This window comes from Lepisosteus platostomus, chromosome 7 (assembly GCF_059453375.1).
Source record: "Lepisosteus platostomus isolate fLepPlt1 chromosome 7, fLepPlt1.hap1, whole genome shotgun sequence".
In the NCBI taxonomy this organism is placed as follows: domain Eukaryota; kingdom Metazoa; phylum Chordata; class Actinopteri; order Semionotiformes; family Lepisosteidae; genus Lepisosteus; species Lepisosteus platostomus.
Genome location: NC_142617.1, coordinates 50,338,671 through 50,365,359, shown reverse-complemented (window position 1 = coordinate 50,365,359; position 26,689 = coordinate 50,338,671). Strand labels below are relative to the sequence as shown.

General features: G+C 45.5%; 1 protein-coding gene across 1 annotated transcript; it reads left to right on the top strand.

Annotated features, from left to right (window-relative positions):
- Positions 1 to 1,251: 1,251 nt before the first annotated feature.
- On the top strand, positions 1,252 to 26,621 carry duox (dual oxidase). Its single transcript, XM_088641023.1, has 33 exons — positions 1,252 to 1,384; positions 2,254 to 2,337; positions 3,837 to 4,001; positions 4,601 to 4,788; positions 5,735 to 5,936; positions 6,594 to 6,760; positions 7,840 to 7,903; positions 8,377 to 8,473; positions 8,726 to 8,816; positions 9,428 to 9,530; positions 10,524 to 10,696; positions 11,195 to 11,370; positions 12,014 to 12,132; positions 12,463 to 12,600; positions 13,344 to 13,457; positions 14,614 to 14,816; positions 15,248 to 15,433; positions 15,571 to 15,796; positions 16,086 to 16,179; positions 16,386 to 16,561; positions 16,843 to 16,915; positions 17,171 to 17,245; positions 18,757 to 18,935; positions 19,247 to 19,477; positions 19,810 to 19,909; positions 20,460 to 20,509; positions 21,176 to 21,303; positions 22,687 to 22,840; positions 23,338 to 23,570; positions 23,871 to 24,029; positions 24,556 to 24,711; positions 25,335 to 25,463; positions 25,823 to 26,621. The coding sequence occupies exons 1-33, from the start codon at positions 1,312 to 1,314 to the stop codon at positions 25,943 to 25,945; spliced, it is 4,629 nt and encodes a 1,542-aa protein (XP_088497149.1). The 5' UTR covers positions 1,252 to 1,311; the 3' UTR covers positions 25,946 to 26,621.
- The last annotated feature ends 68 nt before the right edge of the window (positions 26,622 to 26,689 follow it).

Genomic DNA, 26,689 nt, shown 5'->3' with positions numbered 1-26,689 from the left:
GAGCACGGTCCATCCCACCCACTGTCCTCTCCCTGCCGAACACTTCGCGGCTCAGTCTGACGAAGTGCGGTTAGACAGGCCTCTACTTTCTCCTCCTGGTACCCCGGCTGGCTCTTTAAAGCAGGGTATCGGTCCATTTGGAGGCTGGTACTAAGTGTCGACATTCTGCGGCCAAACAGGGTATACGATTTCAGCCTTTGCTCTGTTGAGGTTTAAGACAGAAAAGGCTACAACTTCGCTACATTTTTTTTTATAACCTGGAGCAGCATAAGTACGCTAAGGTAGGTCATGATAATTGTGCCTCTTTTTGTGTGTTTCACTTCAACGTGTTGTAATCTCGCCAAGCATTAGTCTTGCATCTGCTCTCCTAAATTAAGGTAAGGTTCCGGTCCAGTGATAAAGGATCCGTGCGAAATCCCTGATGATTGATAATCTGTGAATGTCTACATTTTGAAATAAATGTATACTTATGTCCCACCAGGGGGCTCCGAAGACCTTTACAAGTGTGAAACTGTAATCGTGGCTACGCTTCTAGATGTCTTTGTATAATTCATTCTTCCCTTTTTACATTTTCTATCATTTAGTTTTTTCTTGGCGCGATCTTTTAGATCCTGCAGGTTCATTTTTTTATTGACACACGGCAAGCAAGAATACTGGGTTGAAAGCGACAGCTTTTGGCATTTTCAAAATAAGTGGTATTAAAAAAATAATGGAATTTTAGTCAGAATTGGAAGATAGACCGCGATATTTACCGTGTATTATTCAAATTCTTGGCCTTTCGTTCGGATTGTAGCTCATGACCGATTCTTTTTTTTCAGGTAAATCGCAAATACTTGAAAACTCACGGTATTAGCTTACCGTTACTTCCAGAAATCAGGCTCTTCTCAAGTCGAAACTAGTGTTTCTTTGAGCACCGTCCGGGTGTCGGGGGGCCGGGGGACGGAGGTCTGTGGTGTAAAAAAAACAACGTTACAAGACATGCACAAAGAAAGAAAAGTTTGTTTCTTATTGTCGTTAAAAAAACACCCATTCTTGATGAGAACTGTGGTTTCAATAACGGTATGCCGGGGGGGAAAAAACGTGCAGCCCGCCGGAACGTTAGAATTGAATATTAAAATGTTACCCTGTTCCTTTTGAAGGCTGAAATCACTTCAGACTAAAACTCAAGCCCACAGCGCAGATCATCCAGTGTATCAGCGCGTCGCGTCGCTCCTAGAGGACCTGCGCACTCGCCTCCAGCGGGCTGTGGAAGAGACTCTTGTTCGCTTCGTCAGAGTCGGACGCGCTCCGCTCGGCTGCTTCTCTCCAGGAATGGACCTGAGCCGGGCCCTGCAGTCTTGCTCCGTCGCTCTGCTGTCGCTTGCATCGCTCCTGGGCACAGCGGGTGAGCGTTCTGCACTTTTTCTGTTCTGACGTATTTAAACTGGACACACGCTGTTAAATGTACAGTATGTGAACAACCGAAGGCTAAGCAGCGCTGCTCGTGTGTTTAAAAGAGTTTTTTTTCATCCTGATATATAAAACCTCCGAATTTAATCGAAATCCAAAATTCACAGACTTTATGAATCCTGTTTCAAGCACAATAATTATTTCTTTTTCTTACAGTCTTCTGTTCCAGTTTTCTAATTTGTCTACAATATCTCTAGTTTTGGTGCTTTGATACCAACATGCTTTAAAAAAAACTGTGGGAAGACGATTCTGCTTTCAGGTTATAATTACTGAAAAGCAGCTAATTACGAAATGAAGCCGAAATCGCTTTCCATATCTGGAGTGTTTAGCCTCTGCAGAGCCTCGGGCGCATTTCACAGGTGTGGGTGACCACGAACACATACTCCCCGTCCCGCTGCCAGGCTTATCTAGCACGACTTCCGATTCAGAGCAATTACTTTACGTGCCAGTGCAAGGATCACTCGTGCGGGTTGCTAATTGTCAGGTATAAAGTAAGAAATGTAAGAAATGACGTTTTAAATGATATTTAGATCTACGCGGCGCACAATTATTACAAGTAGATTCAAAAATATTATATTTACACAATACCCAGAATCTCTGAGGGGGAGTGCATATTTGTCAGTTAGGATCTAGTGAAAACTCAACGCCTGCTGTTTAAAGGCCACCTGGAAATGTAGCGCTACCGAAAACTTTGTGCACTTTTCGGAAAGTTGCTTTGGGGCATCAGATCTTGTAGCCAACAGAGAGATGAAGGGGCGAAGATTACAATAATGTGAGCTCCCCAATGTTTCTCTGTCCGTGCAGGTTCCGAGTCCGCCGTCACCTGGGAGGTACAGCGCTACGATGGATGGTACAATAACCTAGCGGACCACAGCCGGGGCTCCGCGGGTAAGCCGGCAACCCCGGACCCTGGGCGGGGGAATGAAGGAGGCGCGTCGGTCTGGACATCTGCACATCTGCGCTGTCCACCCCCGGTCCTTCCCCGGTCCCCGGACAGAATCTTCTGATTCTCGTTCTACCCGAGCTCTTACTGTCTGTCATCTGTCATTTGCATTGATCAGGGGCCCTCAATTTTTTTTAACCTTTTAGCAGCTTTTCTTAGCTCTTCAGGCGATGCTTTTTAAATAGACCTAGTTAACCTACAGACAGACTTCTGGGTCAGGATTGGGGGGTCTCCTGACATCAGCAAATTGTTAATTCAGTACAGAAAGTGAGGGTTTACAGCAGCTGAGAACCAGAACATCACTGTGGGTGTTATGGAATGAAGATAGTGTTCATGTTCATAGTTTTCGGAAATCACAAATTATATTTGTATTTGTATATCAGCATCATCATCTTCATCACTTCTGGCTGCAGTCCTCCCTAAGAGTTTTCCACAAGCTTTCAGCATTCCTCATGCTTTCCACCCATACCAAATATATATATATAGACAGGAGAGAGAAAAAATAGCTTATCGTAAACTTGTAATATGATAAAAGCGATAGCTGTCCCTTCGAAACCTGATCTCGTCAGGCCTGGGAAAGGTTCTCTAAGGAACACCAGGTTGCTGTTGTAATTGGTCCAGGTGCACCTGTAGGTGTTGCTCTTTCCTCCATGTATACAGTCTGGGGATGACTACTTGGTCATTAAAGTCTTACAGTCTATTCGTAAGAGTAGAGGTATTTTCCTGGCTAAATTCCACTCCAGTGTTGCCCAGTCTGTCTTCCCTAAATTTCCCATTTTCCTGACCTGCTATGCAGTGGGAGTGCTGGTACATAACAGCTGCAGCAGGTCTCCCAGGTGAGTGATCCACTTCAGTGGAGGCTGAAGTGGGACTTCTCCTTGAATGTAAATTGTTTTAGGATCCTTTAAGATTAAAAGATCTATGCCGCTACAAGACATTCTGTTATTTTTCCAATCTGCTTCAGTTGATCTTTCATTATTTACCATTTCATTTGCTTTTGATATGTGTCAGTGTCGGGTGGCACGGTGGCACAGTAGTTCATATTGCTGCTTTGGAGCACAGGAGCCCTGAGTTCAATTCCTGGGGTGCTGTCTATGTGGAGTTTGCATGCTCATCTTGCATTAACCTGGGTTTCCTCCCACAGCCCAAAGACATACTGGTGGGTTAATCTGCTTCTGGAATAATTGGCCCTGGTGTGAGAGTGTGTGCCGATGTGTGTACCCTGAGATGGACTGGTGTCCCGTCCAGGATGTATCCTGTCTTGTGCCCACTGCTTGCTGGGACAGGCTCCAGCTCCCCCGTGACTCCGAGTGGGATGAAGCGTTCGGAAACCGGATGGCCGTGTCGCTGTTTTTTTTATGTGTCTGCAGTTCTTAGTTCCTGCCCCCAGAGAAACGCAGGCTGGGAGGAGTGACCGGTGTCTCGTTGTGTCCTCTCCACGCAGGTTCGCCCCTGATCCGCCCGGTGCCGGCCCGCTATGCAGACGGGGTGTACAAGCCCATCCAGGAGCCCGTTCTGCCCAATCCCCGCGACATCAGCAACACCGCCATGCGGGGTCCATCCGGCGTCCCCTCCAGCCGGAACAGGACTGTCCTGTCCCTTTTCTTCGGTGAGACAGGCTTCCCCTCCTCCTCTGGAAAGTAAACGGGGGTCTTGTTGCTCTAGGCAGGAGGACCGTGACAGAGCTTCCTGTAGGGCTGCCATCGCTGCCCCATCCACTACCTCCATCTCTGGATTCCTGGGAAGAGACCACACATGGCAGGGTGGAGCCCAGCCCAGTCTCTTGCAGTCCCTCCAGTAATGAAAGACTGCTTTACACCTTGGAGACCTTAACATGAAAGATACATCAATACCTCGAAAGGAAATTTCACATTTATTGACGATGCTCAGACCAAGTTAATTCATTTTTATTGGATATCCAATTATCCAATTATCACAACATGTTGAGAGATTTGCATGGTTACTGTCACCTTATATTTAAAATCTAGTTATGATACCATACTGTACTGTATTATTTACATCATGCAAAAAGTATTAAATGCAAAAGGTAATTTTGATATTACAGTCCATGTCTTGTATTGTAAAGAAGTTTTTTCAACTCTCGCAGTGACACTTGCTGTAAACATACGTGAGCTTGAGTGGCAGTAAAACAGTAAAAAGATCCTACAGAAACCCCAGAGAGTTGACCCTGGCGTGTTGGTGTTCCAGGTTACCATGTGGTTTTTGAGATCCTGGATTCAAGGAGGCCCGGATGTCCACCGGAATTCATGAACATCCCCATTCCCCTGGGGGACCCTGTGTTTGACCCCAACGGCACTGGGAATGTCCTGCTCCCCTTTCAGCGCAATCAGTGGGACAAGGAAACAGGCCAGAGTCCCAACAACCCGAGGACGCAGGTAAGGATCAGCGATTCCTGTCACCGGTTTGTCAGAAGTGTCCTAGGTGGGAGCAGGACCCCAGGTTATTCAGTGGTGAGGAGCTCTTCTGTATTATGGGAGCTGCCCCCCTTTAGTGTCCCTGTTTTCACAGCATGTCAGTAGCTGGTACACACATGCCAGTCTTCTGGTGTTGGTGTCTGCTCCTTTGTGGGCTTGGTGTTTTGTTGCAGTTCACATCACACCTTATTCGTTTTGCTGCTTAGTTCTATTGATTTATTCATCCATATCTACTCAGGATTTTTCTTGGAGACGACTTTTTAGGCAGATGAGCACTACTGTCTAGGCCAGGGAGAATTTGCGAGACATGACTTGTATATTTCAACTCACATTTTATACATTTGTACAATATTTCTTACTAAAACATTGGGCATTAAAATCAACAAGCATTTTTAGGAATTTCCAGCGATAATGTTACTTCACAGAGGTGTGAGCTGTTTCACCAATGAAGAATATAATGACCCCCAGGACAGGACAGTTTCAATCAGTGCCTTTTGACCTGATGGAGATGTAACAAAAGAACACCAAAATGCATGTTTTAATGCTGTTTATTTATTTAATTGTTATGCAAGGTAATTTAGTTTGAGCTTCCCAGAAGGAGAGAAAATCTAACACTACTTTTGTCAAAAGGTCACTGTATCCATATGGTTTTCAGGAGCTGGCTTTGGAATTATAAATTGCTCATTAAAAATCTCAAATAGATGTAAGAAATCTGTGTGTAAGCCTGAAGAATGTTGCTTTGCCCGATGCATTGATAATCCTCCGGATTAAAATGCAGTGTTGTGTCAGTACAGATTTTTCAGGCTGTCTCTTTGTCATTGTATCGGCAGTTACACTATCCAATGCGCTGCAGGGCGCTGGTCTTTTCCTCTCTCCCGAGCTAACGGTGAGTCTCTGCTTTCTCCAGCTGAACCACGTGACCACCTGGATTGATGGCAGCTCCATATACGGCTCCTCCAGCTCCTGGTGTGATGCTCTGAGAAGCTTCTCTCGGGGCCAGCTGGCCTCTGGGCATTCGGGAGTCTTACCCAAGCAGAGCGCGGGGCAGTACTTCATGTGGAACTCTGTGGACCCATCAACAGGACAACACGGGCGCCAGGGGCTCTATGGTATAAAAGATCCGTCTCTATCTGTCAGCGCCATGCTAATTATATTCTGACTCTGCGCATACCTCAGGCTACCCAGGGCCTCGAGTGACTCTCCATATTTTGCTCAGTAAGTGCGCGGGGTGTTTTCTTTCTCAATTGCTTTGTTTCTTTTTGCTGGAGAGCTGGATTGACCACAAGTGTGGGATGAGTCAGCGTAATCTCCCAGCTTTGATTTGTTGGGCGGAGATGGGCTTTATTAAATATCCCTGGAAAGCAGCAGAGTGAGTGAGTCGCCCCGCCACCACAAACTCATTCTGGCCGCCCCGCAGGAAGTTCAGAGTCTACACCTGGCATCGTTTGCACTCCTTCTGAGGCTGTGTGAAACACAAGGGGCTTGTTGCAGGTGATGCCAAGCTTGAGAAAAAAAGAAGGCTAGAAAAAGAGACAGAATTTCAAAGCAGCTTTAGAAATCGTAAGATGGCATTTTTAAAAACACACCTTTTATGTATACCTCTGAATCCTTGAATCTGTCTGAGTGAGTCTGTGTGTGCATTGCCCCTCATCCGGACACTTCCACTGCTTGTCTTCCGTTGCATGTGGAAGGGAGCTGCACAGAGGCTGTCTGCAATAGGAGTGCCCTGTGTTCATGTGTTGCGTGTGTTGGCTGTTTTATGACAGAGTTTGGCAATGCCTGGGGCAATGAAAATATCTTCACCATGGCAGAGGGAGTTATATGGTTCAGATACCACAACCATCTGGCTGCCAAACTATGGGAGGAGCATCCGCTGTGGTCAGATGAAGAACTGTTTCAAAACTCCCGAAAAAGGGTCATTGCCACTTTCCAGGTAAACAGCCCTTTTTCATCCCTTAATTGTGTAATTTGTAGGTTTCAATTGCATTGGCCACAGCTGCAGGAACAAAGAGGCAAATTAAAGATACAGTATATATCTTGAAGAATAAATGCAGCTCTCACGGTGCAGGTGACATCAGCTCGTGTCATTGGACCACTGTCGTTAGGTCTCCTTCTGTCACTGCCTGGGCACGTGGTGATACTTTCAGTAACAGTTCACCACTCAGTCTGTGCTTTCACTACTCTCACATTAGAGCAAACCTTTAGCCGACAGTGCAAAAACTTCCAAGACATTTTAGATGTGCTTGTCCAGGATCCTCTGTTGGGACCATTCTAATTCCAGGATCGAATGGTGAATCAGGCAGTAAGTCGGGGTGTTGCCCTGTGCTGGGATTTCTCCCATTCCTGGATCAACAATCCCAGCGGCAGCTCGTTTCTGGGGCCGCATGGCCTAGTCTGTGAACGCGCACAGCCCAGAAAGCCATTCTGGCAGCTCCAGTTGCCCCGGGGCAGCAGCATACCCCATTCACCCAGCTGTCAATGCCCAGTGGGAAAACCACTGCAGGCCTGGGAGCAGTGCCACCCCAGGGTGTCATCCAGCCAGAGACCCAGATCCGAGCAGGTGTGTCAGCCTGTTAATCTCTCCAGGCAGTTCGATCTTCAACGCCCTGCAGCTGTGTGCAGTACAAGACAATCTCGGCCTTGTGACGTGTGACGCCTGCCCCCTGCGGTTACTGGTTCTAGGCAGGTTTGCCAGACCGCGTGTAAGGCGATTTCTCAACACGTGCCTAAATTGCTTAATAATTGCAAGTCTGCATTGTTTGCAAAGGTGTTGATAACATCTGAATGGCTGTTAATTCGGCTGCTGAAAGCAGTGGCCTCACCTCCTTTACAAATATTACCAACAAAACGTCACTCCGTGTCGGAGGCTCTTTATGAGCATCTGTGTCAAAAGTTTTGATTTAACCTTTGCCCCAGTATCTGAACAAATGGAGTTCTCAGCTTTATCATTTGGTATTTGCTCTGTGCTTCAGGATTGTTTGATAAATATGTGTCCTGTTTTCATTTTCTTAGAACATCATGTTCTATGAGTGGCTGCCAGCTTATTTGGGGAATGTGACTGTTCCACCCTATCCAGGTAAGACCACATTGGCCATGACTCAGGGATCTTTCCTGGGACTGGTAACTGGCTGCAGTGCATGTCTGTGAGAATGTGAGAAAGATAGAGAGTATAGGAATGTAAACAGCAGTATGTTAAGTGTTACAGTCTAGTATGATATAATAAAATAAATATGTATGAACACTATTTAAATTGCCATCTTGATTTTAAAAAAATGTTATTCACCCCAAAACAACAAAAAGTGGTCATTTATAATAAGTGAATAATGCTCTGAAAGTGCAAACCTTTAAGTTAATTAGTTAATTTTAATTAATTGACCTAACGGTGAAATTACTTTAATATGAAATTAAGCCAACTTGTGGTTTATTGCCACATTGGGAAATTTAAGTGTACGTTTTGTGTGGATTAGGGAAGGGGGCTATGGCACAGATACAGCAGTAACAAGTTAAGATGTGACGCTACTTTTGCACTAATTTCTGTGTTATTTTCAGGCTACCAGAAGTATGTAGATCCTGGGATCACTCCGGAGTTCCAGGCAGCGGCAATGAGGTTTGGCGTTACTATGATGCCCCCTGGGGTTTATATGAGGTATTACAACCAGTAATTTTTTATTCAATGTTTTTATTGTGCCAAGATAAAATTGTACTGCATTTGAAAATTCCGATTTTTAATTCGTTTTACAACCGTAGACCGTACAACCTTTTCAGCCATAGATCTATGCTGATAAGGAATCGGGATAATATAAGGTCTTAAAACCTGTGAAACACTAAAGTCTAACCTTAACTTAAAATGGCCTTCTGCCAAATTCTGAAGATCCACCTTGTGTCTTCTGTCTTTAAGGAACAGGACATGTCACTTCCGGGACATTATCAACATCGATGGCAGCACTTCCCCGGCCCTTCGGGTCTGCAATAGCTACTGGAATAGACAGGTGATCCGCCAGCCGCCCCTTGAAACCTCTTCAGGCACGAGCAGGGGTATCTGAGGGCTGGCTCCCCAGATCAGACGCCAGATGATTAAAGGAAACACTGGGAAACGCTGTCCTCCAGCAGTATCGCCACTGTAGGTTTTGGAGGCATTGCGCAAGGAAGTGCTGTTTCCCCCCTTTGGGGTAATTGCTCGTGCGTGCACAGTATTGTCGTCATTTCTGGTCTCTTGCGAGGCTGTAAAAGGTGACCTAATGAGACTTTAGCCCCTCTGCGGTATTTATTTTTGTGCTGGTTATAAACCTTTTGGTTTAGCACACTGAGATGATGCAAGTGTAATTCCCTGAGACAGCGTGACAGGGATTTATTGCAGCCGAGCTCTGCATCACGTTTGCATGTGTACATTTATAGGTATGATGACATCTAAACACGTATTTCACGTCGCTACACTTTCGTACCCCTCTCCTGGTGAAAGGAACTACTTTCTTTTTTGCGAAAAAGTAACAATGGATGACTCCTGTTGCCTCTTCTCTCTCTTGTTAAAAAACAAGCGAGGTCCTTTATCTAGACAGATGTTTGCACAGCATGTTGCAGCGGTCTGCTTTTTTTGCCCCAGAATCCGAACCTGCAGCGGGGTGTGGATGTGGATGACCTGGTGCTGGGCATGGCCTCTCAGATTGCAGAGAAGGAAGACAACGTTGTGGTGGAGGATCTCCTAGGTATCTCCTATCCTAATGCTTCTTGGGTCTCCGGCAGTGTGAGCGGTGTCATCAGTGATTAAAACAAGCCTGTGTTTTTCTCTTCCCGGCGATTAACCTTCCCCCCCAGCTCCATAGATAACACAAAGCATTCGGAAAGCCAGTGAGCAGATGAGTGTTTTATAGGATTGGGCAACTGACTATTACTGTTAAATCATAATACAAACAAAACACGCTAAGACTGACTGTTGGCCATTATTGCATCATTAATGCCTTTAATGACACAGTAGGTGCAGCTGCAGACAGCTAGGAAGCTTAGGGAACAAAGTTTGTGGCAAACTGGTTCTAGATATTCTTTGATTCTGGCAGTAGGTGACAAATTACATTTCTTTGGATTAAATGTCTCTGATTCACTGGGTGCACTAGAGTGTGGTGTTCCAAGTAATATTTTTTAATTATCTATATATATCAATATATAATATGTTGATTATTTATAGGCATTAAAAATATAATTCATTATTGTTATTTGCAGCACTAGACAGTGCCTGGACTGGATAATAACCTTTAGAGAAGCCACCCAAACTCCTAACGCAAAGAAATTTGATCCCTTGCTTGAACTGCAGTTGTATCTTTATTGTCCATGAAGAAGCATTCATGTAATACATTTAGTAATAACTTTACATTTGCATATCTATTGAAGTAAATGTGCTCTAAGTGAAGATAAGTAGTTTGGAATATCCAGTTTCTCCTATATAGTTTAAACATACTTATACTGTATACTGTATATGAAAACATGGGTGTGTGAAACCTGAACTGCATCAGCGATGCAATGTGACAAATTTATTTTTTGTTTTTTATGCAATGTGGTATCTTGGTAGAAGGCAGAGGCCTCTTTTATAGGGAAGGCAGTGAGACCCCAGAGTTTTGACTCTTTTTTTTTGGTCCGCTGTTACCCTGTTACACTTTGAAAACTTTGCCGGTGTTCTGAATGTTAGGAAAACGTCTTTGTCTCAGATTACATGTACGGCCCGATGAAGTTTTCCCGGTCCGACCTGGTGGCCCTGACCATCCAGAGGGGCAGAGATAATGGCCTGCCCAGCTACAACACAGCCAGAGCAGCGTTCGGCCTGAAGCCCGTCCTCAGCTGGGAGGACATCAACCCCGAGCTGTTCAAAGCCAAACCACAGGTGAGCTGGCCGTGCTGCGTGCTGAAGGAAAGTTACTGCAGGAGGTCGTTCTCCCTCGTGGGATTCCAAAGAGATTCATTTCCCATCCAGATTCTTACCTCGGGTGAATAACCTCTGTGCAAAATAACGGTTCCCACTTTTCATCTTGAGCTTAACTGCTAAATTTCCAAATTTGCCGTCTCTTTTTTTAAAAACAAAAGAAGACCCTTAACGAGCAGACAAGAAGCCTCACCATTACTGCAGGTTCTCCCCTGTATGTCGTTACCTTTGATTTTCCAGTGTATAACTGCTGTGAATCTTCTGTTTGATAATGCTGGATAGCTGTATTGCTCTACAAGGCATAACTCCAGAGGGGGTGATCCACTCCCGGACCAGCTTTGCCCTGGAAATGGTCTGTTTAGCACTTGCGCTGAGCCGTCCTCTCAAGGTTAAAATCAAAGCTGCCCAGCCTGGAGTACTGAGAACGTAGCATCTGCTCAAGTTTCGCTTCCTCATCAGCTCTTCCGAGACCTTGCTGATCTCTACGGAAACGACACATCCAAGTTGGAGATGTTCCCCGGAGGCCTCCTGGAATCTGCCGGGGATCCAGGAGAGCTGTTCAGCGCCATCGTCCTGGACCAGTTTGAGCGCATCCGGAATGGAGACCGCTTCTGGTTTGAAAACCAGCACAATGGGTGAATGGGGGTTTTGTCCGGAACAATGGAGATGGGGGGAGGGTTTATGTCAGGTTGATCCGGTGATCTTCGCACCATTGCATACAAACACTATCCCAGGGAGCCGTGATTATTACTGAAAAAAAGAAAGGCTAAGATTCTCGGAGTGCCGTGCCTGTCACACCTTTGTCAGTCAACCAGTGAAACCCTGCTCTTGTGTTATCATTGGTAACTGGTTTCATTCCGATTTGGCTTTTTTGCACAATTTGTATATCAGTGGTGAGCATTGCTGCCTCGGAGCACTAGGGCTTTGAGGTCAGTTCCAGACCTGGGGTGCTGTCTGTTTGGAGCTTGTATGTCCCCCCTGTGTTCACGTGGGTCTCGTCTGGGTGCTCCAGTTTCCTCGCACAGTCCAGAGACGTGCCGGTAAGTTAATTGGCTTCTGGGAAAACTGGCCTTCATGTGAGTGTCTGTGTGTCTGTGTCTGAGTGTCTGCCCTGCGATGGACTGGTGTCCTGTCCAGGGTGTACCCTGCCTTACTCCCGTTGCTTGCTGGGATAGGCTTCAGCTCCCCCGCGACCCTGAATGGTTTAAAGGTTACAAGACGGATGGATGGAAGGTTTTGTAAATCCACATTCTTGCTTACTTCCACCACGCTTTGCAGATTGTTCTCAGCTGAAGAGATCCAGGCAATCCGCAACACTGCGTTCCACGACGTGCTGCTTGAGGTGACAAACGCCGAGGTGGGAGACATCCAGAAAAATGTCTTCTTCTGGGAGAATGGTAAGGATCTGGACAGTCTGGCTTAAAGGAATTTCATTCTTATTAAAACATCATCCAACCCACTGTATGTCTCTAAAGGTTTTGTTCCAGTGTAGAACCTGCAAGATTCATTTTTAACAGGAAAGTTTATCTTCGCTGGATACTAGACACTGATTTTAAATATCAGTGCATCACTGTTTTGGTATTGTGCTTTTCGTATGAAATGAGAGTTCTCCCTTCATCTGCGGATCACCAAGCCTATCAAGAGCGTTGCATCTATGTCTGTTCTGTTTGAAACCAAGGTCGTCTCTGTTTATTAATTGGCATTTTGATGCCTTCTTTTTTTTCTAGGTGACCCCTGTCCTCAGCCCAGGCAAATAACAGCTGACATCCTGACACCCTGTACCAAAGCAACTATTTACAACTACTTTGAAGGCAGTCAGGCTGGGTTTGGAATTGTCATTGCAGTCCTCTTCTGCTTCCCATTAGGTGTGTACCAGTCTGCTCTCGCCGGCTCCTGCTGGCCATCTTAAACAGTCTGGTGAAATCTCCTCGCCGGCACTCTTAAATGAGTGGAGATTTCTACACATCTTCAGATGCTCTTAAATGTTTTTTTTTTGCAAATTGCAAAAAAATATTTTCATTTTAGTAGTAGCAGGTAGGGGCAGCACAGTGGCATTGCTACCTCACAGCACTGGGGGCCTGGATTTGATTCCGGAGGGGTTGTGTGTGTAGAGTTTGTATGTTCTCCAGATGTTCAGGTGGGTTTCCTCTGAGCGCTTCAGCTTCCTCCCACGGCCACAAGATATACTGTTATGTAAATTGGCTTCTGGGAAATGCAAGTGTATTTGTGTCTGTGTGGCATGTGATGGACTTGTGTGTCGTCCAGACTGTACCCGGCCTTGTGCCTGTTGCTTGCTGGGATATTCCCCTGCTCCCCGTGACTCTATATTGAATAATGGATAATAGTCAGTAACCATACCTGCTACAAAATGTAGACAATTATATTGTAGTCGAAGTATGATCATAGTTCAGTACAAAGAATATTTCGGAGAATTATGAACAGGTAAACAAACAGGTAAAGCAGGTGCGGACAAGCCAAAGAAATTGAAGTATCTGAGTTTTAACAAGGATTGAGTGTCTTGTATGATATGTCACACATCCCAGTTTGTCTTAAAGGATGTTTGTTTTAAAAAAATGGGTGGAATTTCATCTTTTTATGCTCTCTGCAGGGAGCTTCCTCCTTGCCTGCACTGTGGCCTACTTCCGCAAGTCCAAGTTCAAGAAGTTCCAGAAGAAACGCCAGCCCGTGGCGAAGAGTGTAGAGCTCGGCGAGGGAATTAAAGGTCATTTAAATTTGTCATTTAAAGGTAACAGGAGGGATGCAGCATGTAGCTTAACATTGCCTCCTGACGGCAGCAGCTCCCTGTCACCAGTATGATCCACCAGTTAAGTCATTGATTTAAGACAGGGGAGTTTCAGAATAAACACTTATCCCCTGCAAAGGGAAAACATTTGTGTTTTGTCTGGGGTAATTTCATAATCCCTGGTGCTATTTCAGCACTTGACTTAATTTTTATTTGAATGAATCAAGCTCTCAGGTACAGTGTTACTTTTCTGGGGAGAAAGGGGAGACAAATTAGGACTTAGGTGTAGGGCAGAAGTTTCCATGAGGAAACGCCATCTTCCTGCAGCCCAGACACATGCAGTAGAATTCTTTAGAAGGTTTCAGATGGCCTGTTGGCACAGATCTTTATCAAGCAAGCTGCTTTCCTTTATTACTGCGATAGTCATTTCCCATCAGTACTAGCATTAATGACTACCTTACTGAAATTGACAGCCAACAAATAAAAGCATTATCAAAACTGATTATTTTGATAATCAATCTGGGAGGTGTTCCCGGCTCATTGTGACGCTGAAGATTAGGACTGAGTCTGCAATATCAGAATGACATCTAAAACTGGGTCAAAGCTCACACTTGTAAGATGTAAGGAGATATTTCCAGCCAAACCAGAGACTGTCACTTGAGGTGTGCGTCAAGTTAGCAGGTGAAAGTCCGGTGCATATCCTTAAGATGATAAAAATATTTTTTTCAAAACATTCAAACATTGCAAACATCCTGGTTATCCTACCAACTTGTTTTTTTAAGTTTTAATACAGTAGTTACAGTAGTCATAAAGTAGTGTCTGTTTTTTCTCTTTTTTTTTACAAGCGTTGCTTCATTTTCTTTAGTGAAATGTATCTAAATGTTTTTGGCTGAGCAGGTTTTAAAGCTGATGACTTTACAGTTAAGCATGCTGGGATTGCTAAGCAGCACCTTGACTGCACAAAGGAATAAAGTCCCATGGTGCTCTGGTCCTCTTCAAGAGCCAGAAGACTGCTGGGAAGGCGATCTCTGTTTCAGAGCTTTATTCCTGTGTCTCTGCCCCAGCTGTGTTAAGTCACGTCTCAAGTGACATTTATAAGTCAGTCTGAATGTCCCTCAATCTTTTGTGTTTGCAGCCTCTGAGTGGCAAAGCCTCAGCCAGCCACTCCGCCTGGTCTCGATCAGACTGGACACTGCCAAGTGTATCAAGGTGTTTGACACCAGGCCTTCCCCAGTCCGGGTCCTCAACTTCAACACCGAGACGGACGTGGACATCATCCACTCCAATAACAGGCAGTGTAGGGCCCTGCTGCTCAAGAACCCCAAGGAATATGACCTGGTGAGGGGAACCTGTGCAGATTGTCTGCCTGTTACCCAGCAGGAACCTGACTGAGCACCCGGCACGATCTCGAGAGTTTCACTGCTGTCAGGCCTTGAGGGCCAAGTTCTAGTAGGGTTTGTAGGTTTCTCTGGAACATAGGCAGTCCGAATCCTAGTAGAAGTACTAAATTAATTCAGTTAAGAAAACAGGTGATTAAGAACTGTGAAATAAAAGTCAGGTGACAATGAGGTTCCATAGTGAATGTGTGCCTTAGGTTTGGGTGCTTCTACCAGACTTACAGTATGTCTATTAGGCAGAGCTAAACAAAATCTCAACCTCTTCTCTGCTCTTAGACTTCTCAATCAGCAGTGGCATTTTTTTGTCTTGCTCCTGGTTTTACTGCGTTTTGTCCCATTTCCCTTAGAGCAGGCTTTTTTTTGGGGTTGCAGGTGCTGTTCTTTGATGACGAAAGTCAGCGGACGGACTTCGTCGGGAAACTTCACACGTTCCTGCAGCAGAGCCAGCTGGGGCTGAACGTGACGGAGATGAGAGAGCAGGACCTGCTGAGGCAGGCCGTCACAAAACAGCAGAGAGAACAAATCCTGGATGTCTTCTTCAGGCATGCTTTTGCACGGGTAATTAACTGTGTTATCAAGAGCTTAGCTACACCCGGAAAGACCCCACATCAAAATGTATGTAAATAAAGTGAAGAAATAAAGTGTCCCTTTCTGGGCTTGTCATGCATGTGGCCACAGCGTGTTTCTCCTTCCAGATACTGGACATCGAGAAATCAGACGCAGGGGACTTAAGTTCGGTTCCTTCACAGAAGACCAGGGAGGCACTTCAGTGTGAACTAACTGCGGCAGAGTTTGCGGAGGCTCTCGGACTCAAGCCAGACTCCCTGTTTGTGGACTCGATCTTTTCACTTGCTGACAAAGATGGCAATGGATACTTGTCCTTCCAGGAGTTTCTGGATGTTTTCGTCATCTTCATGAAAGGTAATTCATTCCCTGCAGGACTGGGTCTCTGGGACCAGACATCAGGGGAGGCCAGTGCTGACCTTAACTAAGCAGCTTGAATCCACTGACTTCCTGAAAGAAAAGCCTGCACAGTGCAGTCCTGGCAGCAGTCCGATTTAAACTTCAAGTGCTTTTAACGACGTGAACCAAATGGTAGACACATCTGAGATGTATAGGAACAGACGCAACGTACAGGTTGTTGTTGTGGAAAGTGTGGTAGTTGTGTTGTGTGTGTTGTGTTGGTAGCACTTTTGTTTTTCTTGGGCAGGTACACCCGAAGAAAAGTCAAAGCTCATGTTCACCATGCATGATGTTGATGGAAATGGATTTCTCTCAAAAGAGGAATTTTCTAGGTTGCTGAGGTGGGTCTAGTGCATTTATACAATAAAACTTAAATCGGACTAAAAGATATTTCAACAACTTAACTTCAGTGCAATGTGCAATGCAAATGGTCGATGCAGATTATTTTATTTCCTTCTTGTTCAAAGCTTTGGCATTATTTTTTGTGGACTGGCTCACCTGGTTTTTACTTGAGTAATACAGCTCTTAACTGTTCTGCTCCCCTTAGATCTTTCATTGAAATATCCAACAACTGCCTGTCCAAGACTCAGACCCAGGAAGTCATCGATTACATGTTCCAGGAAGCTGGCTTTTCCAACAAGGAGGAGATCACCTGGGAAGACTTCCACTTCCTGCTCCGCGATCACGAGAAGGAGCTGCAGTTCGCCCAGCTCAATGTGAAAGGTGAACCAGCAGGAGAGACGCTCTGAGTCTGCTTGCAGACTGCTGTAACTGTTCCCGAAACCGTGGTTATCACGCTAGATCCTGGGAAGAAACCTTTCTTTAATGGCGTGGCTGGGGTGGCCATTGGTTACTCATAAGGTCTCTTGCTTTCAGTAACTACCCTTGCTGAAATACAGCACTGTTTGCCTCAGATGAAGACTGGTATTTAACAGCCGTCTATATTACCAGTAGTTAGGAGGATTTATCTTGTGCAATAAGAGAGAGTGCTTTGCTTTTTGCAGGGATCGAGCTACGTGACAGGAATAGGCAGAACAAATACAGCCGAGTGTCCTTTCTCAGTAAAAACACAAGCAGGTAAGTTCTTCTATTTGTCAGCCTACAACATTTAGAAGCGTAGACACATTTGTTGCTATATATCTATGGGGAAAGAAGACAATGTTTTCAGAAAATTGTTTGTGCTTTACAAAGTATTTCTTTAGGATATTTTGTTTATTTTTACAGTCCTTAAGCTTTAGATTTTTTATGCTAAGAAATGTGACCAAGAAAATGTTTCTGCTCAGTATGGAACATGTTAGTGTCCTCATGGATTCTTGATCTTGGTCTCTGCAGCACCACTGGCACAGAGGGTACCATCAGTGATGTGGAGAGAACTGGGCAAGATCTACGAAAAAGAGCAGGAAAGAAGTAAATACCAGCCTTCCATTTTCTCTTTCATGGCTTGCAGTGGCTGAACCGTTAGCAATCCACGTTTTATTGATACTATAAAATCTAACTATGAGAAATAAACTGAACAGAGTTCTTGCCAAAAGCTATTTTGATTTCATTCTTGTGTGTTATTTAAAGTTATTATTTTATTATCTTGTACAGTATGTTATTAAATGCGTAATTGTGATAAATAATGGAATTTCCCACAAAATCATGCACATCAGTTTACTGTTTACTAGTTTACTCATTAATCAAATACAGAGCACTAAAAGGTATTTGAATTTAAGTGCTTTTTCCACATGCAATTACGTGTCAGGCTTCTCTCTGTTTTGGGAAATAGCAAATCTGTTTTTCTTTGGCTTGTGGTATAGCATCATGGCCTATAGCATCTGAATCATGCTATAGGAATGATTTGCCAATCTGTAGAGTTAGTGACATCATGCTTCAAACATACTGATTATCTGCAAAAAGCTCTGACTGTTTTAACTTTGTATTTAAAAATAAATCCTGACAATCGATTATTTATTTGACATTTGTGTGGTTTTAGGCTTTGCTTCCACTTTCTTTTAGGCATTTCTCTGGACAAAAGCACTGCTTTTCCAGAGGTGATGGGCAGAATAAGTTCTAAATCTGCCTTTAAAATGTCAATTCATTTCTATTATTCATGCTTTCACTCACAGACTCCTACTGTATATGTATCTAGGTTTCACTTTACTTGTATCCTGATCCTGTCAGATCAGTCAGTGTCTTTGTTTTAGAGGGTTTATTAGGAACGAAATACTAATACTCCCAGCCGTGTTTATTTAAGGACAGGTAAAGCTTGACTGCCATTAAACTATAGTTACTACAGGTAAGATGGCAGTGGCAGACATAAGTGAAATCATGTCTGGGAGTCCGTAATTCAATTTCTGAGGCTATTCTGAGGTAATAGCATGTAGTTCTTTCCTGTGCTAGGCTGAAATTTGCAAGTGTAATATAAACAATCTAAATTTGATTTCCCAGAATGCAAGATTTTCTTTTAAAAAAAACGCCAGAATATTCTGTTTGGTGGCAGCACTTTGGGACAGTGGTTAGCATTGCTGCCTCACAGGACTTCGGTCCTGGGTTCACTATCTGGGTTGCTTGATGCCTGCAGTTTGTATGTTCTCCCTGTGTTTCCCCCCCACAGTCCAAACACATGCTGGTAGGTTAATTGGCTTCTGGGAAAATTGGCCTTGGTGTGGGTGTGTCGATGTCCCCGGGATGGACTGGTGTCCCATCCAGGGTGTACTCTGCCTTGCGCCTGTTACTTGCTGGGATAGACTCGAGCTCAACTGTGACCCTGAATTGGATGAAGCAAATGAAATAAAAGGCTTACTTTAGCCAGGTTGCTCAACATCACATCCATTGTCAAACGTTTTGGTATTTTGAACCCTTCCACTCTCTGGCTCCAGATCAGAATCTGTGCTCATCATTACTTAAAATCTCTTTCTCATACTTTTGCTCCTCAGGTCTCATCAGTACAGTCCTCATGTCTACGCTGAGGCCACAAGGCAGAAATACAACAGGAGCAAAATCCAGCAGAAGATCCAGCAGTTCAAGCGCTTCATTGAGAACTATCGCCGTCACATCGTGTGCTTTGTGATTTTTTACAGCATCTCAGCAGGAGTCCTTGTGGAGCGGTGCTACTGTGAGTACTGTTTCCTTTTTTTCAAATTGCGACAGAAAACAAATACCAAGAGGCTAAAAAAGTGATGACAATTGGCCTCGAAACTTTTAGAAATGAAAAATGAATGTCCTTAGGTCTTCCTTTTGCATCCTTTTTTTTTATTCAATTTTTTTTTAAACTGAATTTTTATTGCAATCCCACAAGTTAGAGAAGGTTTCCAGGTTACATTTCAGAATTACCAGAGAGATTTCACAGGATTGGGCTTTAGTGGTCTGGCGAGTCAGAGTTGTGCTGGATAGCTAATGTATTAAAACTCCCAGTTCTGTTTCTAGACTATGGATTCCAGGCGGATACTACAGGCATCCCAGAAACCACCATGGTCGGGATCTTGGTTTCTCGGGGAACGGCGGCCAGCATCTCCTTCATGTACTCCTACCTGCTGCTCACCATGTGCCGCAACTTCATCACGCTTCTGCGCGAGACCTTCCTCAACCGCTACATCCCCTTCGACGCCGCTGTGGACTTCCACCGCTGGGTGGCCATGTCTGCCATCATCCTCGCCAGTAAGACGTGCACTCCGGCGTCTCTCTGTCGACCGGATCAAGGGGGAGACTGAGTAGCTCATCTGGTAAAAGAAGGGCAGGGCCTGAACCCAACTTGGAGGTTGCTGGTTCAAATCCGGGTTATGTCCCCCTGCTTACTTAATTTAACTAGCCCAGGTCACATCATACTAGTGGCCTGGCTGGCTTCCTGCTGGGTAACATGGCCACATTAACAAACAAACTGGTGCTTCTTGTGTCTCTGCTGCTCCTGGTTTTGCGGTGAGTGCCTCAGGTCTGTGATATTGGCCTTAGCCCTGACTCTCCGATTCTCTGCCTTGCTCCCCCTCTTCCAGTTATCCACAGTCTGGGCCACATCGTCAATGTGTACATCTTCTCCGTGAGCTCCCTTAGCATTCTGGCCTGCATGTTCCCCAAGGTCTTCTCCAATGATGGGTAAGTTATTGCTACTTTAGTTGGAAGGAAATATCAGGAGAGAAAAGCTCTCCTGTCTGTTGTCGAGGATTGAAAGAACAGGCAATGTGCATTGCAGACCAGAGAGCTCAGTTGCCCCTTTGTGTTTGGGTATAGGTTTAGAAACGCTATGCTCTCCAGCACGTGTAGCATTGTTTGGAAAATGTAAACTATGAATGAAGATGGGAGTGAAGGTGGTTTATCTGTTAAAAGAATACCTCATAGCAGCAACTTACAGACATTCACGATTCCAATATTCTTATTTTTTTATTTAATAGCTTATTGAACTACATAAGTGAATGCAGCTCTATTTTGCCAGACCGTCAAGACCTTTACTGGAGCCAAGTTGCGAAGTGCCTTACTGAGGGGCACAAAAGCATCGGTAGATCCCAGTCAGGAATGCAGATCCAGAGGCCAGTCCAGAGCAGGACTGTCTAGATGCAGTCCTTCTCTAGATTAGGGCTGGCAGATATACAGATATACAGTGGCAGAACCCATTGAACTGTAACATGCTCTGTCTTTTGAATTTTAGGTCAGAGATGCCCATGAAATACTACTGGTGGTTCTTTGAAACAGTTCCAGGTAGGCGCACCTTGTCTTTAAGCAGGTGCAATGAATTATAGTATTTTCCTGCTTCACCAGCCATTGTTGGTCAAGCCACACCGAGTCGTGTTTTAAAAAGGGAAGTACAGCTTGATCAGAAAAATGGCCTGAATATTTTCGGAATGCTCACCGTGGCAGGTTTGCAATATTAAAAGCCTTTTTTAAAGCGTAGAAGTGAATGTTTTGGGGTGGCACAGCGGCGCAGTGGTTAGTATTGCTCCCTCAGAGTGCTGGGACCCCAAGTTAAATTGTGGCCCGGGGTGCTGTCTGTTTGGAGTTTATATGTTCTCCTCATGTTCGCGTGGGTTTCCTCCCAAAGCGAAAAAAACATACCAGCTTGTTGATTGGCTTCTGGGAAAACTGGCCCTGGTGCAAGTGTGTGCATGTCAGTGGCTGCTGTCTGCCCAGTGATGGACTGGCGTACCTCCCAGGGGGTACCCTGCCCCGCTCCTGTTGCTTGCTGGGATAGGCTCAGGCTCCCCATCTCCCCTGAATTGGGAGAGCCGGTTAGAAAATGAATGGATGGAAGTGCATTTTTTTCCAATGTTGTGTAATGGTCTTCGAGCAGCGACATAAGGGAAGTCTCCTTGCAAGGTCGGGCTGGGAGTTGTCGTTGGCATTCCCTGCACTGTCGGTGTGTTTCAGGGACCACAGGCGTGCTGCTGCTCCTGGTCCTGGCCATCATGTACGTCTTCGCTTCGCACAACTTCCGCAAGACCAGCTTCCGGGGATTCTGGATCACCCACAGCCTCTACGTCATCATGTACACCCTGGTAAGGACCTGCCACTTCTCACACTGCTGTCTGGAGGTCGCGCACTGCGGCGCAGATCACTTAGCTCAGACATCCTCATTCAAAATCGGCACCTCCTACTCCAACGCAAAGTGCGAATGAAAGTCAGAGTGCAACCACTGCAGTAACATTAAGCTCAGGTTTCTGGGAAATAACAATTTCACAGTTTGAGCATTTCACTTACTTTTTAGTACCAGGTGGGAAATCTGCTTCGCAGGCACGTGAAGATATAGCATATTACACAATATCACACAGTGCATTTAACAGATGCCTGATGAGGAAGAAAATATATATAGATAAATATTTTGTCACCTTTTTTACCACAGACATTTGTCTGTAAGCATTTAAATGCAATTGTAATTCTGACTTAAGCGGGTCATGGTCAAGACTACATGCTCAAACTTTTTATGTAGTCAGCACCAGAAGAAACATCTTCTCTTATAACTCAAATTCAAACAACAAATTCAATAAGTTAAAACAGAAAAAGGACAATCTTTTTATGAATAGGGCGCACAGTGAATTATTTGACTGGATAAGACACGGATAAATTCATTATTGTGATTAGCATATGCCGTCAAAAGTGTTGATCAACAGGGGAAGTGTTGTGGAAGTCACAGGCAAGAAGTCTTTATGGCCACCATTGCAAACCAGCAAGCTGCATACCTGCTTTCACACCTGGTTGCAGATGCTTGTCTTGTGGGATTCTGTCCCACTTCTCTCACAAAGACTGGACAAGCACGTGCCTGTTCACTGGTCTCTGAGCCATAGATGCCACACTTTGTCCCAGCTCATCTGGGAGGTTTGAGCTCCACTGGTTGCTCAGTTCCACCCACAGTCCATGCCACACTCAGTGATGTCCATGAGGGTAGCCAACACAAAACCTTGATTCATCGCTCAAGATTTGACTCCACTGGCAATGAGTCCACATGGAGAGACTTCCTCCAGCGAACACATGGCACAATGATGCTGTTCTCCTGATAAGGCTGCATAGAAGTTCCCATGTTTTTCATTCTTCTTTCACCAGACTTGACATGGGGCAGGTTAAATCACTCCGTCACCTGTGTCCGACTCACTCAGTAATTAGATGATTTAGTGCTCAGACAACAGCCTGATATATGACTAGTGTTCTAAAAGCAGCACATGGATAGTGATGTTACTCTTGATGCTCATTATGCCTCATAAAACGGATATGTTGTGCACACCTAGTACTGCGTGTAGCCTGATATATGACTAGTGTTCTCTTTCTACTGTATGGGCTTCAGTCTTGATATGAGAAAGGCAGAAATGTCACAGGTGAGAGGCAGGCATTCGGCCAGGGTAGCTCCTCTGATCATTGGTTTTGTCGAAACCCATTTCCCCCCACAGACTGTCATCCACGGCAGCTTCGCCCTGATCCAGGAGCCCCGCTTTTACATTTACCTGCTGCCGCCTGCCATCCTCTACCTGGTGGATAAGCTGGTCAGCCTGAGCAGGAAAAAGATCGAGATCGCGGTGGTGAATGCCGAGCTTCTGCCCTCAGGTATCGTTCGCGCCGAGGTGCCCCAGCTTGGCAAGAATTCTCCCGGCATCCTCTTTTCTCAGCGCTTGAGAGTGATGACAGAGCCCAGCATTGCTGCCTCACTGCGCTGTGGCCTCGGGTTCAATACTGGACTTGGGGTTTTATCTGTGTGGAGTTTGTATGATCTCCATGCATCTGGGTGCGCCGGTTTCCTCTCAGAAGTCCAAAGACATACCAGTCGGTTAATTGTCTTCTGGGGAGACTGGCCCTGGTGTGAGTGTGTGATGGAGTGGCGTCCCATCCAGGGTGTATGCATCTGATGCTTGCTGGGATGGGCCCTGGCTCCTCCGCGACCCTTTGGCGGATAAAGCAGAAAATGGCTTGACCAATGGATGTATGCATCCAATTAATGTTGTATGTATAGGTCTCGGAAAGTTTCAGTCCTCTTTCATGTCTCCGAGACGGTTCGGCAGTGAAGAGCCAGCTGACATGTCCCGACGTGCTCGTGTTGATTCCAGGAGTGACGCACTTGGAGTTTAAGCGGCCGCAGGATTTCACGTACAAGTCAGGGCAGTGGGTGCGGATCGCCTGCCTGGCCCTGGGAACAGACGAGTACCACCCCTTCACCCTGACCTCTGCCCCGCACGAGGAGACCCTCAGCCTGCACATCCGGGCCGTGGGGCCCTGGACCACGCGACTGCGGGAGACCTACTCCTCGGAAAGCATGGCTGAGCTGGGGGGCTTCCCCAAAGTACGTCCATGTGGTCGGTGTGCAGGGAGCACGCACTCTGTCCTTTTTCTGTTCAGAAAGCCTGACAGCACCTGGATCGTTTTGTATGTCTGCGAGGTTTAAGTTTGTTTAGGTCAACTCTGACAAAGCGATAACCACAAATACAGACTCGATTTTCCCCTTTGGTCTTACTTCAGGCAAAATTCTCCTTCTCATAGTTTTACCATGTGTTTGGTACTGTTGGTCTGCGAGCAAAAGGACAACCCCATGTTGAAGAGCAGCGTTTCAGTGTGCACAAAGCTTCCTTTTTTATCTCCCCAGCTCTACCTGGACGGGCCCTTCGGCGAGGGGCACCAGGAGTGGAACAACTTTGAGGTGTCCGTTCTCGTCGGCGGGGGGATAGGGGTCACCCCGTTTGCCTCCATCTTGAAGGACCTTGTCTTCAAATCTTCAGTCAATTTCAAGATACAGTGCAAAAAAGTAAGTCAGTCTTAAACTATGTATCCATCAGTGTTCTATTCTGCTTATCCAGCACAATGTCAGAGTGGAGCCAGAGCCTATTCCAGCCACGCAATAGGTATGAGGCAGGATATATCCTAGACAGGACGCCACTCCATCACAGGGCACACACAGACCCAAACACACACACACACTCACACCAGGGCCAATCTTCCCTGCAGCAAGTTAACCTACCAGTATGTCTGGACTGTGGCAGGAAACCCATGCAAACAAGATCATGCAAACTACACTCAGAGTAGCACCGCAGCTCTAGAATTGAACTCAGGGCCCCAGCGCTGGTAACCACAGCAACAATGCTGACCACTGCGTTCTCTGACGTCCTTAAACTCTGTAGAAAAGTAGAACTCTACACAATTTTAAATGTGGCTCAATGGTGTCGTTTTTCTTACGAACATATGGATGGGCCGTGCATGGTACAACATTTTTGTTACTTTGAAAATGTAGATAATTACTGTCCGCTGTTCTCATCAACCCCCGTTTCCGGCAGGTTTATTTCATCTGGGTGACGCGGACACAGCGGCAGTTCGAGTGGGTCTCGGAAATTATCAAGGAGGTGGAGATGAACGACACCAATAACCTGGTGTCTGTTCACATCTACATCACCCAGCTGGCAGAGAAGTTTGATCTGCGGACCACTATGCTGGTGAGGTGCCCTTTCAGGAGCTCCTGCAGGAAGCTCCCTCTCGGAGACAGAAATGACTCTTCAATCCTGAGGGGAATCCAGCAGATGCTTTCGTTAGGCGTGTCCACAGTCCCACCCCGGTCCAAACACTCGGATTAACTATCCACCCACTTTCCAATCATGACCGGACTCATTCATCTTAGATGGCCCGATATCTGCAAATGAAAACTTGCAAAATCTAGGGAATGACAAGTCCCAAAACAGAAATAACAGGCGTGGTTACAGCTGAAGGGAGGGGCTCTTTATCTGAGATAATCTGTGTGTAAACAGGTATGGATGTGAGGAGATTTAAAAGAAGTGAACAAGATCTCAATCTGAGCCCTACAGCATTTTATTATTTCCTTATTACTTTTGGGAAACAATGTCCAATTGTGGCTTTAAAGGAAACTGGTTCCACTTGCAAGCTATCTGTAGGGTGTGCACACACTCCTTCGGCTCTTTTGTACCAGGACTCTTCCTTGTCGTCAGCTTTGTGTGAGCAAGAGAAGGAAATAACGGGGCTTATTGACCATCAATGACCGAAGTTACGGTAACCGCTGAAAGCTTTAGTTCTGCTCAGTATATTGTGTGTTTTTTGCCTGCAGTACATCTGTGAACGCCACTTCCAGAAGGTGCTGAACCGTAGCCTGTTCACCGGCCTGCGGTCCATCACTCACTTTGGGAGGCCCCCCTTCGTGCCGTTCTTCAATTCCCTGCAGGAAGTTCACCCCGAGGTGAGGCTTCCCACAGTGCCAGTGCGTCAGCGCCACTCCTGACAAACCCAAGCCAGAAAACCAGTCCCACTTCACAAGGAGGAGACCCCCACAGATCCCAGAGCTTTTCAGGAACAGGGCAGGAACCCCCACCTGTACCCCCGCTCGTGTCCAGTTAAAAATGAGTTCATCTCCTTTTAAGCTGGGCGGTGTCACACGAAAATGCCAGTGGAATCAACGGGGTGTTCTGCGTGGGACTTTACCTGTTTGTGTTTCAGCCTGTTGCTGTGGTAGAGGGAGGGAGTGGTGTGTGTGAGATGGGGGAGCTCGACGCTCTAAACCAGTTTCTAATGTGCCCGACCTGGCCTTTCTCCTTTAAGGTTGGCAAATTCGGCGTGTTCAGTTGTGGTCCTCCAGGCCTGACGAAGAACGTGGAGAAAGCCTGCCAGCAGATCAACAAGAGAGACATGGCCCACTTCATCCACCACTATGAGAACTTCTAGCCGGCGCGGAGGGTAGCTGTGACAATGAAGGAACCCACCCATGAAGAACTCCATGTCAGAGCACCGCCACGCCACAAGGCGGGGGAACAAATATACGAGCATGTGCAACAGAAGTGCTGTGGGACTCAAATACAGATAGATACTGGTAGAACTGAACCCCCCACAGTGTCAAAGTCACAGCTTTTATTGATACAGTCACCTGAAAAGAGAAGAACCCCAGTTCTCTGGCACCCAAGGCTAATTGTCGGAGACGTTTATACTAATAGAGAGGCGTTTTGAAATGGTGACTTACTGTTTATCTTTGCTACATTCTACAGCACGTAGGTCTTTTACTGCTGAGGAAACTCAGGTGCACATGAGATACTCCATTTCTTTTGTTAATCAAACAAGTGAAGAGCAGAAATCTGGTGCGATCACCTACCTTGTCTTTTCAGATCTTTTGTTTTTATGAATTGCTGGGCACAAATCGAATGGGAACATAATGAAGTAATTTTAAATTTATTTTATACATCTGAAGATTTTTTTCGGCTTTTAGCGAGAATCAGAGCCATTTATTTTTTGAACAGAGAAAATTGTTTTTTAAGCTGTAACCAATACCTGTTTTTGATGAAAACCTTTTCCTTTCAGATTTTGTTCATAAACTGAATAGTTAATAAAATCTGATGTTTTAACCCTACCAATCGTGGTTTGCCTTTACTTTAATGCTACAACAATTATCAAGACAAACGTTCATTCTGAACTGAT

What these genes read in the sequence shown, in the direction of transcription:
- duox (XM_088641023.1), top strand. Translation starts at nt 1,312, where the DNA reads ATGGACCTGAGCCGGGCCCTGCAGTCTTGCTCCGTCGCTCTGCTGTCG. An exon ending in CTCAGTAAAAACACAAGCAG is followed by an intron (nt 16,916 to 17,170) that starts GTAAGTTCTTCT and finishes TGGTCTCTGCAG; the next exon opens with CACCACTGGCACAGAGGGTA. An exon ending in AGCTGGGGGGCTTCCCCAAA is followed by an intron (nt 23,571 to 23,870) that starts GTACGTCCATGT and finishes TTATCTCCCCAG; the next exon opens with CTCTACCTGGACGGGCCCTT.